At 35.5% G+C, this 16,207-nt stretch overlaps 1 protein-coding gene across 1 annotated transcript in view; it reads left to right on the top strand.

Moving 5' to 3' along the window:
- Positions 1-220: 220 nt before the first annotated feature.
- Positions 221-16,207, top strand: part of ALDH1A1 (aldehyde dehydrogenase 1 family member A1) — a 38,176-nt gene continuing 22,189 nt past the window's right edge. The window contains exons 1-3 of the mRNA XM_086479009.1: positions 221-310; positions 10,295-10,399; positions 14,624-14,764. Coding sequence (XP_086335135.1) covers positions 221-310; positions 10,295-10,399; positions 14,624-14,764 — 336 coding nt within the window. The remainder of the gene's footprint in view (positions 311-10,294; positions 10,400-14,623; positions 14,765-16,207) is intronic.

The raw sequence follows: 16,207 nt of genomic DNA on the forward strand, positions 1-16,207 counted from the left end.
GCTTGGTGAAAAATCTGTTGCCTTTGGTCTTAAAAATAAGTAGTGTCATTTTCTCCTTGCAATGAATTCTTTCATCCAATCGTATTCCTGTATGCAAATATACCATAGCCGGTCCAGATAAAAAAGCACAAATAAAGCTAAGAGCTCAGTCAGGACAAAAATCACTGTGCTTCCCTTATACCTCATTTCACCTGTATTTCAGGAATCCTCAGCTGAAAATATGAAGAAACAGAGTTCAGACAGCAATACTGCTCCAGTTTTGCCAGTGCTGCCAGAACCACTCAAAGATCTGAAAATTAAGTACACCAAGGTTAGTAGCATTTGTGTTTCTTATTTTTTTGTAGGCATTTAGCTAGGAAGGTAGGATGTGCTCATTTTAATCTTATATGAACCACGGAAGCAACTGTAAATCAGTGTTTAAAATGTTTATTCCGACTTGTTTCTGATATCATATGTATTAGCAATTAATGTTCAAAGATCCTTCTCATCTAAATATTTCAGGAAGTGTCCAAGCGTGATAGAATCATTTCGTATTTCACTCAGGGTGGGTGTTGTTTTTCTCCTGAAACAAACATTCTGCAGTGATAAGTTTCTCAGAAAGTATAAATAGAGAAGGAAAAGTTTCTATTATTATATTGGTTTTCAGAACAGTGAGAACAAATCAAAATGTTAGCATATTGCATCATATTACAATCAGATTTAAATAATTATATCAAATAAGCTTATGTGGAAAGGGATGTGTGAAAACGAAACTAAAATAAAATTCACTCCACTTACATTTTGCTTAGTGACAATGAATCTGTTTCTCAGCTTAAACAAATAAATATCAATAAATCAGATAAAGTCTAAAATCGCTAATTAGTCAATATTACCAAAATTAACTTTTTGTAAGAGCAAATTCTTTCCATATGCAGTTAGAAATACACACTTAAAGAAGGTCTGAGTCCAGACTTGTGTTCCCAGCTTGAAAAGACCTTTTGCCTGTTTTATATCATAGTACACAGGTATCTGCAAGAACTTTGAACAAGCTGTTGGCAGAAAATATTGAAACTCTGGCTTCTGAAACACTCAGGTGGAACAATTGATCAGAAAGGACCTCTTCTCTTTGGAGACTCCTCGTTTACTGCTCTTTTTTTTTTTTCTCATTGTCATTGCAATGGAAATAAATACTATTTTCTAGAACAACAGCTTATTTTCTTTTCCAAAAGCAAGGTGTTCAGTGATTATCTAGATTAGTCATTTTGAATTCCATTCCATGTTGGTTTTTTTCATGGAAAAAAAAACCTAACCAGATTTCAATGCATGTCTTTCTTAAATAAATCAGGCAGGACCTTACTTTGTAAATATTTAACAGGCTACAAAGGCTATGTAGTTCTGCCATGTGATAGCTCTCTACTGCTCTTCCTGTCTCAAAAAAAATAAAAACAAACTTAATTCAGATGAGGTATTTTAGTACCTAGGTCACAGTGGTGTTCCAGAAACTATACTGCTATTTGTCTGGTTTATTTTTCCAAAAGAAAACAACTAATGCCAGCTCAGAAAACTGATGTAACTGAATATGTAAGACATAAATTCCTATAAATATTTCTATCCTTCTAAAAAAATTTGTTAGCAAAAACTTATTCCATTGATACAGTAAGTAACCACAAGATAGCCAGCATGGCTGAAATGTCTAGTGGGCAATTAAGGAGAGTGTAACATAGCAAATACATGGTTTCTTTTGCCTTGACGAGAGATATCATTTCGTTAAAAACTGCATATAATGTGTAACCATGCAGAAATAAAATGCACTTGTTTGCAAAAGTGTGTACTTACAAGAGATCAAATCCAAAACACCCTTGCAGAGGCTTGCTTTTTGCAATTCTTTCCTCCTCTCTTCAAATATCATACAGGATTGTCTGAAAGCCACGACAGTGTACTGAAGGACAGGGAGATGGGATAAGAGAAATGTCATCCCATACCCAGCATTTATCCTACAATTTAGTAAAGCCTTTCTACTCTAGTCTTCTTAACCGTCTTGTTCCTCTCCTGTCCCATACAAATTAGAATGTGGGGTGTGGGATTATTTTGACCAGTTATGTTGGAGGTATCAAGATGAGGGAAGCATTAATTACTGCTGGTGTATTAACCTTTCTGTCTGAAGCACCTTGAACATCAGATCCCTCATCTCTGGAAACTCAATTTCCTCTTTTTTACCGTAGCATAGTATCAACAGTCATCACACAAGGATCTGAAGAAAGGCCTGTGGAAGTGTTCCAAAGACGTTTCTCTTTACTTAACACTCTCTCCATTTTATTTTCTATGAGAGGAATCATTTTGGGCCTTTTGCAGAGATCATTTAACTAAGTGTTTCTAACTAAGTGTGCATCTACAGGTTCGTATAGGTACATTTCAGATTATCTTTCACATATAGCATAAAACTAAGATATATTATATATTTCAAGATTATATTTCAAGAATTAATCTGAATGCATTTTAAAGAGTTTCCTATCTGAATCTCCTTTAAAAATATTCCAATAAACTGAATGAGTGTTGGCAGCTGGCTAAAAACGTATTAGCAAGTATTTTACTTAGTCAATACTGAGGAATTAGACAATGATACTTTGAGAAATTATTTCTGCCATGATGCTTTCACATACACTAAGCCCTGTGGTGCTTTTTTAATCAGAGAAACTCAGATTAGTTAATTATTAGGCTGTCAAATTACATGTGAAGGAGAAAATGGCAGCGCATTCTCTCACTAAACTGTAAGTGGAATATAAGAAAGTGTGGAAGGGTAAGCCACTCTGAGGCAAGAAAATTTTTAGTTGAGTGTCACATATGTTGCAATCACTAGCTTCACAAAGATGAGGAGTAAAACCACAAAAATTTAATTAGAGTGTCTGGGGAAAAGTAATCAGCTATAAAGGTACTATAGAAACATATTCTTTTTAAGATCAGCTGACTTTGTAGATACAAAGTCACTAACTGATAAATCAAAACTTTTAAATAAATAATTACTAGAAAAAGTATGTTCTGTGATTATTAATTCATTGCATCAATTTAGTTAATTCCTGCATCAATAATAACATACAATTCCAAGGCGGGGAAAAAGTTACATGAAATATTAGCCAAATATCACTTTCTTGTAAGGAAAAACCTGGGGGGGAAAGAGATTTCACAGTAGGCATTCTATATTGACCTAATTGTTTTAAAGCTTACAATTCCAGTCTTTAGTATTTTCTTGAAAAATTTCACAGATTTTAACCGTATTGCTTGAAGAACACAGTGAGATTCCGTGACATATTTCAGTACTAGTAAAGCAGAACTTACAGCACTTGAAATGAGCCTCCTCTTGGGTCAAAAATCTCTTTCAGGTTTAGCTGTAACTGTAAGATTTACTGCCATCATCAAACTCAGGAATATATGAATGACTCATAATCTGTAAGAGGGCTGTGAACAGGGACCAACAATTTTTCAGCACTGTGCACCACCTCACCTGAGTGATGCTGAATTGCCTCCAGCGTGCAGGAGACTAGTCACAGCCCTGGTGCCTCCTCACTGTTCCTGGCCTCTAACAAACGCTGGTGACAGCATTCGCTGGTTTACTGTCTGCAGCAGAAAGCTTGTGAGCAGTCAGCTCAACTGCTGTCAAAATGTAGTGATCACTTTTCACTCACGAAACAGGCAGCTGGGCTCATTTGAAAAGCATTGTCAAGAAAAGCTTTATCATAGTAAGAGCTATAGGCTATCTGGGGGTAGACTTATAGGGGGAAGAGGTCATGCTTTTTCTTGTACCATAAGTTTGGAAGAGTTTCTGGTATCTAAAGAGAAGATAGCTTAGACATTTCATTCTATATTTATAAAGCTTCTCTTAATAGCAAAGTTCGGGGTAGTCCGCTTTTTAGGTAGCTCTACTACTTTTTTTGACTACATCTCTGTAGTATGGATTATAGTTTATGACAATAATAATGAATGAAACATAAAAATTCTTCCCTAATGAAGAATAAGTTTATAGACAGATGCTGAATAAGGTATCATGCGTAGGATGTTTGCAACATAAGAAATTAGGTGTTTTCTTTTCTAAACTGCACTTCTAAGTCACTTCTACAGAAGCACTGAGGCCTGAAACCCTGTATGGACTTTGCACAATATTGAACCCACAAAAAAGGGGATCCTTATTCTAAGGAAGATGCAGCAACAAGTTATGTTTCATGAGGTGATGACACCTATTGTAGAGGTCCTAAAATCTGTTTCAGCAGAGCTATGATGTGGTCCATCTGAGACAAAGCTGTCCAAAGTCAAATACTTTCTTTCCTCATGCAGCACAGACACAAATATGGCACTTCCCATCTAGAAGATAATTTGTAAATGAACTCGAGGTCCTTTCAAAATACTTAAGGACTGAAGGGAAAAAAAACACACTTGAATGGCACAGAAAGGCAAAAAGCAGGTCTTGTCTCCCTGTTTTCTGCTCAGGCCATTTGAGTGATCAAATGTCTAAACAATGACAGAAATACTGCAGTATTGCAGATAACTTCAACCGTGAACGGTGAATGGTACGAGATTATCTGAACTGAAATCAATCTTTTCAGAGAATCAAGATTTTATTGCACTCTGGCACAGAAATAAAGCCAGTCAGAGTGTTTTTGACTGCAATGGCCTTTTACCTGGGATCTATTTTAAATACCAAGCTTTGTACAGTCTTATCTACAAGAAGGGTGTATTTCCAGGTCTATTGCAAAGTCTGAAAGTCATTAAGTCTTTGAGTTGTTGAAATAAAAACCATCTTCTCTCCTAAAAATACCAGTGAAATCACAGTTACAAAAGGCCTGCAACAACATTTCTAAATCCTTGCAAAATAAATTTGCAGCCCTAAACCTCATGGGCCATCAGTCAAGACAGACAACCCCCTGCACGGCATGTGCCACAGAAAGGTAGGTCTTTTGCATCTATGTCTGACAAACCAGCACAAAAAAATTTAAGCTGCCAGTGGAGTTCTGACTGACAGACGAAACACTGTAACCTATTGCAAGATGACCCCAAATGTTTTTTTTCAGCAAGACAAGGGAGTTGCCAGAGGCTGCTATTGGTTTGTACTTCAGTGTTGCCTGGACTTAGAGATCCGCATCCTGTTTGTTTGCAGCATACAACCCACAGCATTAAATGAGCATGGCTGCATGCACATTATGAGTACAGCTGCCTGCAATGTATGTAACACTGCTTACATGGAGAGTTCTGACTTTTTCCTTCTCTGTCCTGTCTTTCATACCTGCATATGCAAGATTGCTATCTAGCTTATGAAAGGCATCTGGATAGTTTGATTTATACAGCCCTGATACTATGCTGTGTGTATGTTTAATATAATGAGGTTATGTTTTAAATGGGAATGGTATTAGAAACATTAATAAGAAAGATATTCTAAACCAATATTATGGGTGATATTTGTTGGTGCAATAAACGTAGCATTTAAACAAGCACTTTAAAAACTTCCAAAAATGGTATGTTTTGCCATTATTCCTTTCACAGACAGATATGAATTTGGCATACTGTAACATCATAGCAGTGTTATATTAATATTTACCTTTCACTTTGTCTCTTTTCTTGGCAATGTAACTAGTTACTGAAGATGGCTTCTTTCATATTAACCATTTAACTGCTGCCTTTGCCATTTCACAACAGTCAGAATTTTGTGTGGATATTCCTATAACCAACTTCATCACATATATGAAATTTCCAGGGACTTACACATTTATTTCCTTGACAGCTTTTGTTAAATCAGGAGTTTACTGGTCAGTTCTGATGGTCGGAGGCAGCAATGATGCTCTATATATGGAGTCACATAGAAACAAATTGAAACATACAGGAACATATTAATAGCAAATTGTTATCCATTTAGAGAGAGTATTTATATTGATCTTGATGCTATCACCCAACTATTCAATAACTATTAACAACCACTTAGACAGTCAGAGTAAGAAATTTCCACACTGTGCAAAAAAATCTGTTCCCTGAAAGATGTCATGTTTTCTTAACATATGTGGTGGTAGGGTTTAAATCCTGGGTCTATGCGACAAAAAGCATCTATCCTGCAGTTACAGTGTTTTGACTTTGTCCTGCCTGAGTCAACCATCATTTGCTTTGTGCCCCAAAGTATTTTATGGTTTTCTATTTAAATGTTCCTGCTACTCTGAGCAGCAACAGTGGGTCTTTTATCCTAAGAGAGGAAACAGGAATCATATCTTTTCCACTAGTTGTTCTCACAGCTAAGCTCCAGCGACTAAAAGTGGGGCAAGATGCTATGACCCTAAAGACAGGCACGGTTTGAGCACAAAATAGCTGGTACAGTCAGTCAGAACCTGCCATGGTCTCAATGATGAGCATAATCAAGATCTCACATGCATGCCAGCAATGCAGCAGAAGTGGAAGAGAGTGAGAAGAGAGGGCACAGGCCCACGAGCAGAGGAAGATAGGCTCAGGCACTAGGAGGGCAGCTTAGGATGGTGACCCCATTTCAGCACTGACCTGAACTCAGAGATCACAGAGGTGGTTAGACAGAGGATGACAGGTACTGTTAAGGTTGGGCTGTATACATCATCATACCCACTTCAAAGAACAACCCACACATGGTAGAAGCATAGCCTCCTCTTTTGAACAACTGTGTTATGTATCAGAACTTTCCAATGAGATTTTCCTTTCTGTTGCAAGACTAACCTACAGTGTCAGAAATAAAAAGTTAACCAATGTTGAGAATTTTACCAGCAGTGTCTCAGATGTGGTAGGCTCTAGGATAGCACAGGTCTTGTGCATCTATGGGTAAGGCCCAAGTTTTATCCTCCATTTGTGACCAGAGATAAATACCTTGGATTTCCTCAGCTTTCACTCTCCTTGTCCTCTAAATTTTCACAGTTGCATAGTATCATAATTTCTCAGTAATTATAGCTATAGCAGATCATATTTTTAGCAGATTGTTTTATTTTCTGTAACCTAGCAATTGTTGAATCAGTTTTTCGTTTTGTATCATCTTTAATATGTCAAAAGAGAAAATTCAGAATCATTATAGTTATTTCAATACTGGTATAAAGTACATCATTTAAAAGACAACGTTTGCCTCTTTAGAATAGTGTGTATGGTGACATATTTTCCCAACACAAAGGAAAAACATTGATTTTTAAGGAACAATTGCACTGGTTTATTTCCTTGGGTTTTTGTTTGTTTTGATGAAAAAGCAGACTAATTCCTACAGATTTCATCAACAGTCTTATTAATATTTAGTAACCAAAACCCTAGAAAGACACAGAACTGTTCACTCCTGAAACCCTCTTTGGACAGTTTTAAGGCATATTCAGCACAACTGAAATGAAAACACCAGAAAGAGCTATACTAAACAAATGATAAAATTAATAGTAAAATCAAAGCAGACATGGTGGGAATTTTGTGCTGTCTTTGGAGAAAATATTCTTGTATGACACTGATGTCATTTAGACTTTACAAGGATTTCAAACATCTAATTATTCCTTCAGCTGTAACAGTACCTTTGACAATTACTTATTCCCATACAAAAGGGCTTAGGTTTGAATTTCTGGGGTTATTATAGTGAAAAAGGTTGTGGATCGTAAAAGTTCAGGACTGGAAACAACAATGCCCACCTTGCTTTGTTTAGGTCTTTTTGTAAGTGCACCAGCAACGTTGCAATCAAGAGTTGATGGTATTTGTTCCAGCCATGCAAAGTAAATTCAGTACACAACGTGCTTTCAGCCAGGACAAAAGTTTGATCTTTGAGTAAGGACGCAGTTCCTAACATTTATTAGATAAATTTTGGGTATCAATTTCATTTGCTGCTGGGTAAGCTGTTATGATTAACTTTGGTGTAGGCCAGCTGCTGTGCAGTTATTGTTCTTTTGTGCTACTTAATTGCTAGCTATATGTTTTGCAGTCTATGAAAAGTTTGAACTACAAAGATATTAAATAAAATGACAAGATATTCTAGCAAGATTGAGGAAAGCACAATTTTAGCTTATTTTGCGGGTTTTCTTGTTAGACTTTTTCCAGTCTCTGTCAGTCTCTGCATACTGGCTTGGTTTTCCTGGTATATGAATATTCCACGTGAAAGTAACAGATTAGCAAAAGAGGTTAGACAATATCTGGGAGAATGGAAAATCAAGAGTGGTGGCGTCTGCTGAACAAAATCTATGTAGAGACATAACAGAAATCCTCAGAGTTGGAATGAAGTACGAAAAAGTATCAATATGGACACGAGTTATGTTAATTTGCTGTAATACCCCTTGCAGTTCAAACAATAATAGTCAGACATTGGCAACAATAGTCAGAATAACAGCAGTATGTTTGCATTTTATGCCTAAAGGCTGAAGGGGAAGCAGGGAAGTATCACCAAAGTCCAGGTGACAAAAGATTTGGTATCTGTGACCATTAAATTAGAGGTAATCAGGGTATTGATAAAAATTACTGAATAAGTAATTAATAACATCAAATAGCTAGGATCACCTTAAATAGAAGATAGTGATACTGATTATAAAGCAATGACAGCTAAAATGATTACCCAAAGATCACCCCTTCAAGGCCTGAGGTCATACAAGGCATGTAGCCTCACCCTTCAAATGCAGGAATTGACAGCATGTGCTGAAGACCAAAACTGAAGAGATTTGAATTCCTGGTGTTTTGCAGAGAAACTTTTGGGTAAGGAGGGGAAAGAAAAGAGCCCCCCATACACATGGCCATCAGCTGTAATCCTGCTGAGCGATGAGGGTACATACTCTGACAGTACCCATATTTCTTGTATATTTCTATGATTATATTCACATGCTGAGTGCAGGATTACAGTAATGTGGCACAACCCCACTTCTGGCACTCATAGTATAACCCCTGGGAAATAACAGCATTAGGACGTGACAATGTTCGGTTGAGATCCTGCAAATAGTTTTCCCAAAGCAGGAGTAGGAACTACCTTTGACAACTATAATCAGAAGTGCCACTGTACCCCATATATTTTCATCTAGAATATGCTGAGTTGTATAAGGCTGTATGGGTAGCTGAGGACCACAATCACCTTCTGCCCATAAGCCACCCTTGAAACTCCCCTCATTGTCAGCTCTTGGACATTTTAATTTGGCCAGTGTAAACATTTTGGCATGTGCTCGTTCAGTCTGGAAGACTAGTCTTCCTTTCCTTGTAAGATTAGGAGAGGTAGAAAAACAGCAATTGAAGAAAAAGGTGTTTGTGATTTCATCAGTAAAGTAATTCAACTGTTTTCCAAGGCAACAATTGATATGAGAGGGCTTTTCTCCTATTACGTGCTGCTCAGTGTGTTTTAAAGAGAATGCCTCTGTGAAATGCAGCAGCTACCAACAACAAGGACAGTCTAGGCTTTCTTTAAGGTTGCTAACAGCGTACTTCGGATGAATACATCAGTCATTGCCGCTTGATTTGTAATTCCTATCTTTATTTAATGGAGTAAATTCTATTTTTTCTGTAAAAGATTAGGAGCATTAAGTTTCTACATTTATATCTTGATTAGGATCACATTCAATGAAGCAGCAATTCACAAAGCCAAAGGATTTTGGTGAAAAATAAAAGAGCCCCTCCCTAATCTCTAATTATTTTTCTCTGTAACGTAAAAATAGAGATGTATATTTACTTGCTTTTAACTCTGCTCAAATGGTTCTTTCTTTGTTTCATTCAATTGACTGTGATGGGGTTTCTTTAGTCTTGACTTTAGTCTCAGAAAAGTGTGCTATGAGTTATTTTTTGTTGAGATTTTATTTTCTGGCAGGAAAGAGTGAAAAGAAATCAAAGCAAAGTTAAATAAAACACTGTTGTCCAAGACAGTACATGTGCCATGTAGACTAATCCCAAGCATTGGGTTTACTTCTGTTGGGACATGTAATAGAAAGGCCCTGCATTGCTACCAACCCTGTAAGCATAGGAAACCCAGGTAGTTTTAGGTAGGTTATTTAGGGCTGTACCTCCCTTGTACATCACAGACTTCTTTGAGAGACGAAGGACCCCTTTATAACAGTATCTTTTTATGAGACGAAACAAAGTAAAAATATTGCGTAGAGAAAGAAAGTTTCCCTCTCCAACGGATGCTGATTTTAAAAAGCTGTTCCTGGTTAAGTACATATGTGTTTACTCGTCTTTTCAGAATAACGTAGAAACAGCTATTCCATTTTTAATTCAGGTACCTATCAATCAGGCAGCTCTCAGTCATGAAAGGTAGATTTATTCATTAAAACAGGTAACAGACAAAAGCTATACATATGTTACTAATATTGTTGCACTGTTTCTTCCTCTGCAGATATTTATAAACAATGAGTGGCATGATTCAGTCAGTGGTAAAAAATTTGAAGTCTTTAACCCTGCAAATGAAGAGAAAATCTGTGAGGTTGAAGAAGGCGACAAGGTAGGGTTTTCTTTCTTGCTCTTAACCCTAGCTTTAAATTCAGTTGTTTGTCTTACAAGCAGGAAGGCAAGCGTCCATCTATGTTGATGTAAATCCCCAGCTCAGAGAAGTACATGCTTCATCCTATATACCTTCTGCAAACACAATTCTTAGCTTTTTCGCTAAACTTCAACATTTTTTGTAAACAGACACCAAAAACCGTTACTCTTAGGATCTTGTTCATATGAGGAAAGTTCTAAAGAAATGTTTTTTCTTTTTTTTTTTTTTTGTTAATAATAATTTTTTTGTTAAGTTTGATCAGCGACATCTAATAGTTTAATTGTATTTTTAAATTATTTTTTCCTGGCTCTTCCTTAGACAGCAATGTAATCTGTTCATTATACATTTATACAACCCTTTTAATTAGATAACATGAAGTGGATAAGTACTGATATTCTCCCTCACACACTCTGCAAAGATGATCATTACCATTAGCACTTTTAGCTATGAATATGTCTTCTCAGTACTGCCTCCTTCAAGTATTTGTTTTTGTGAAAAATTTATTGGAACATAGTCCTAAAAAAGACTCTGAAGATGAAGGTAACCTATCAAATAGACACTAATACCACCAAAATTGATTTCCTTAAGAATGCTGAAATGATGAATTTAAGCAGAGGACTAAAAAGATTGTTGACAGGTGTAAACAAACTTTTTTTTTTTTGTATTTATGAGCTTTCTTAGTGGAAAAGTACACATAGATGACGTGTAATCAAAGATATAATGACAATCTAAGCCCTCAAATAAGCAACTCTGTATTTATGTTCTATGATGTATTTTTCTACTGAGAAGGATTTGCTTAGTGCTACCGTGTAGTTTAGGTGTAAGTTATCAAGTAGGGGAAGTCATTTTCAAATAAAATGGACAATGTTTCTTAAACAGTTTTAAAACCGATGACCAATGAAATTTTTTTAATAAACTCTGAGAAAGTAATTATGAGAAGTTAATGTTCTATTTCCAGTTTGAAGATTTTGTATATGACTGTGACTGGAAATAAAATTGGTTTTTATAACTACTGGTTTGATTCTTGCAAATATTTATTTTTGTTTTCTACACTTTCTGCTTAAAAGTCAAATATTAACGTCCAAAAGTGAGAAAATTTTCACACATTTGTTACAAAATAATATCTGATGTTCATTTTTGTCAAGGAATATGCATATCTAGAATGATTTGTATAACAAGCGCATTTTAAACATAGCAGCAAAATATACATTAAATAACTTTTTATCCATGAGAACTACTATAGAACTTATAAGCCATTTAACTGTGTTGTAAGTTCACCAAAGATTTACTGTCAATATAATAAGCACAATCTCTTTCAGAATATTTTAATTTATTGTACATAGATCCATTTTGAAATTAAATTCTCTTTTGAGAAATACATAGAAACCCAGTTCATTCAACATGCTGTACTCACTGAAACTTAGTTACTCTGTTCTGTAATTTCATCACAAGTTTCCTAATAAACTTTGGTTCAAATGCTATCTGTCTAGCATATAAGCAATAGTGACCCCATATTATTAAGGTCATAGTGAAGACATATTTTCAGCTTTCTGTTAGACAAAAATGGCTGAGAATGTCTGAATATTAATAATTTCATATATATAATAATGAATTTCACAAATCCTTTGTTCTTCCTTTTCTTTAGGCCTAGTTACATGTATATAGTGCTCAGATTATTTCAGGCTCTTTTTGTCCTCAGCCAAAGAATTTCATAAGCATACAGTTAACTTCCGAATTATGTTCCACTAGAACAATACGTGCTTTTGATGTAAAATGTTACTTCTTCTACCTCTTCTTTGTTCAGTGTATAAAAACTAAATTACATTGCAGATCATGTTGGCATGATATTTGATCATCCTCAAATTAAATTACTCATGACCTGCAGCTGTTCACTTACCATTCAGAATTTTTGTAGATTTCATTCCTTACAAGCAATCTAACAACTCATTAAATAAAGAGATAATACTGTTCGACACATAGGTTTACTTTCTCTCCAATAATTTTGCAAACTAATGTGTAATGACAACTGCTATTAACTAAATTGCCAAGTGAAATGTACAAATCTAGTAAATTACACAGTCATTGTGAACCTAATATTCTAGAGCCTAGTCTTTAGACAATGAGCCAAGAGATTTTAGGAATTTAATTTGTGTGTACAATAGGGTTGACAAAGGGCTGTACACTGCCTTGCAGAACTTAAAAAAAAAACAAGTGGAGATTACAAAGCACAGACACATATGTGGATGGGAACTGTTTTCCTTTCAGTTTGAAGGCTCTTTCAAGCTACATTCACTAATCCTAAAGGACCCTAGGAATAATAAAGCAGCTCAACTGATGGTCAGTGGGATATAAAGTAAATGTACTTCTGTAAAAAGTCTAAACTAGCTTTGAAAGGAGTTTTCAGTCTTCATACTCCTGGTGTAGATTTATGAGCACAAATTAAATTTCATACAGTTGAAATTTACCTATTTAAAACATACCTATTTTTTTCTTACTTTTCATTCACAGCCCTCTATTAGCTTTATATAGTTTTTCTCGGTTTTAATTATTTCTGCACTTGTAGTTCTTTTGAACACATAGCACTGTATCTAGTTTTAATTTACATCATTCACACAAGTATGACCTATGGTTTCCGCTTGTTCTTTTCCAGTAAAGGCCAAGGCATACACCCCCAAGTCATATTGCAAATCTGTGGAAAACTTATGATAGTGATGAGACAAAAATAAAATTAATTAAATATTAATTGAATGAAGTTTTCTGGGTCACAGATAAGTGATGAATTATTTGATGACATTCCGACAGATTTTGAAGAAAAGCAATTATTTTTAATCTGGTAGATTTCAGCTACCTAATGTAAGTCACTGGTCCATATTACTGTATAGTAATGACTGTGCTAACTGCAGAGGTCCTTCCTATCTTTTCCCAGACTTCCTGGAAAGAACTTTGGGAAGTTCTGTGGGCCTTCTGCCTAGCAGCTCTTTGCTGGGCTTTCCAAGTCACTTACGCACGCCACTGCCTGCTTATAAAAGTCAGTTGTTGGCTACCAACATCAGTTAAAGATTCAATATCTGGTTCACATCTAGAATAATTGACTTTGGTGTTGACTTAGTCAACTTTGCTGATTTAGTCAACTTTGCTGATTTAGTCAACCTGGATAGTGATTTTCCCAGAGGAGGCTCTAGCAACCAGCAGTATAAAAAAAAAGTTTGAAAGAAATCCTTTAAACATTACATGCAAATAGCACAGGGAAAAATGCCATGTATAGAGTCCTCCTTTTTTTTCTTTGTTTTTAATTTATAACAAAAAAAATGGAATGAAACTCCTTTTTATATCATTATTTTCCTAGGAAAATCTTTATGAGAATTGTGAAATAATAGAAGACTTCCAAGTACTAAAAGTCTTCCATCAAAAATTTTTTAAATGAGTTTTTTATATCCCTGAGCTCCCTTGCACTGAAAAGAGCTTCATATAATTCATGGTAGATTTTCCTGCTATAGTAAAAGCCAAATGATAAATAATAAATTATGCTATAAAAAACATTAGTGGGTTGAGAAATTAGCTGGCTTAATGCGAAGACAATGCATAGTCTTCAGAATATTAAGGTTTAGTGCTTTAAATCTCATTAATTAGTCAACTGGTAAAATTATTTTAAATAGAAATGTTCCTTAAAACATTCAAAAACAAACACATTGATTTGTCTTCAGCAATAATAAATTTGTGTTAATTTTATGAAAAATTCTAAGGAACAGATTTTACTAACCTGGTCTTTTTCACACTGCCAGATACTTTTAGATAATGCTAAGTACGTAAGTATTCAGTATCTCTGTACATAAAAGAGATTAAATTGTATGAGCTGTGCAATTGGTGTGTGTATCCCCAGTTAGAGACACTAGAAAGGAAAGAGTTTGAAAATCTAAATTTTACAAATAGAATTCCTTAGTATATTTTTATTTTAGAAGCTTTGAGAACTCTTCTGTTTCTTATACAACTTCACATTGCTGAAACGATAGCAAAAGCATTTGAAAGAAAATAAACCATATATTTAAAATTATTGTACTAATTCCGATTAGATTGTAGTGGGTGTCTCTGATTTATCTTGCAAAACGTCTTGCACATTTAAAAACCAACCAAGGCTGATGACAGAATCAATTATTGATGATAAATGTTTCTCTGTTTTCCCCACAGGCAGATGTGGACAAGGCTGTTAAAGCAGCTAGAAAAGCTTTTGAGCTTGGGTCACCCTGGCGTACAATGGATGCTTCAGAGCGAGGAAGACTCTTGAATAGACTAGCTGACTTAGTTGAACGAGATCGGCTCATTTTGGCTGTGAGTATGATACATGAACAAAAAGATCATGAAAAAAGCCTATGTCTTGATTTTTAAAGAAAGATATAAGCAAGCGCAACATGCTAAATCTTTGAAAAGTCAGGCTGTCTCAGAACTTGTTATTCATCTGTATTGCAAATGGACCTCATTAAACTGGCTGCCACTCTGGTCAATTAACACCCCACATACACAGAGTACTTGAGTATTAGATTAGCTTTAAGATGATGCTTAAGCCACTCACAATTGATGTAATTTCAATTGTTGATTCTTGAGAAGACATTAACAAAGACCATGGGCTTAACACTTGCCTGAACCAAGGCCTGAATCAAGGCCTAAGCTCGAAGTCTGGCTCAGCTTGCAGATGATACAAGTCAGAACTGGTAGAAATTTTGAATTTCGTGGCTATATATTTTTATTATCACTGATGCTTCGTTAACTCCAGCTTGCAACTGGCAGTGAATGAAAAACCTTAACCAGAACCAAAGGCAGCAGTGAATTACTTATTAGTATGAAGTACATGGGAGGCGGGCAATGATTTCCTGTCTTTACTGACTATTGTGCATTTGTCATTTTACCACTTCTACCAGCAGCACATAAATTGCAGCGCCACCACCTACCAATTGTGCACTAAGGCAAGAAAGAACATTTAAAACAGAAATGCATCACCAATTTGATAAAGTGTAGTACGCTCCTCTTGTTTTAAACACCACATATGATGCTACAATTAAGATGATCTCTTTGCTATTCCAAGCACCTTCTTGCATTTAACATTTAGGCAGGATAATTGTTTGCATTGTCCTGAGGATGAACCCTGTTTTTTTGCCAACAGTGTCAAAATTTAAGAGAGCAGGAGAGGCATCCCACGTTCAGGATCATCACTCAGATAGATCTAGTCACAACTGGTAGTGTTTAGCTAACCATTGATAAGATCATAAAATGTAATCCTTCAAAATATATAAAACCTGTAAAGAATCTATTTCTGATTCTATTGTCCTTATGGCTGCACTATAGAAAGACACTTGCATATGTCCCAAACAGGTTTTTTTTAAAAAAAAAAAAAGAAAATTTGAGGGACCTGAGGTGACTTCCGTGAACTCCAGAGTCTGCAACTGTCAAATTTACACTATTCTTCAACCAAGTTATTTCTCTAAATGAATCTTATCACCTTGATAAGGACTGATAATCAACTAGTTTCTCAGGAGAAATCTTGGGTGGCTAAGACTTGTGTCCATAACTATGCTAGATTTATTGAAGTTGAGAGAGAGAATATTTTAAGAGAGTTTTACATTTTTCATAGGAAAAGTACGCCCCCTTGTCAGTTAAATACCGGATAAGCTGGCATTTGCTTCTTTATTGTGCAGCCTAAGGCATACACATGAAAAGAGGATGGAGAAATAATCTTTCTTCCATAGGAAAGCTGAAATATAAAGTTAGTTTTTGTTC

This window comes from Leptosomus discolor, chromosome Z, assembly GCF_034619465.1.
Source record: "Leptosomus discolor isolate bLepDis1 chromosome Z, bLepDis1.hap2, whole genome shotgun sequence".
Classification (NCBI taxonomy): domain Eukaryota; kingdom Metazoa; phylum Chordata; class Aves; order Leptosomiformes; family Leptosomidae; genus Leptosomus; species Leptosomus discolor.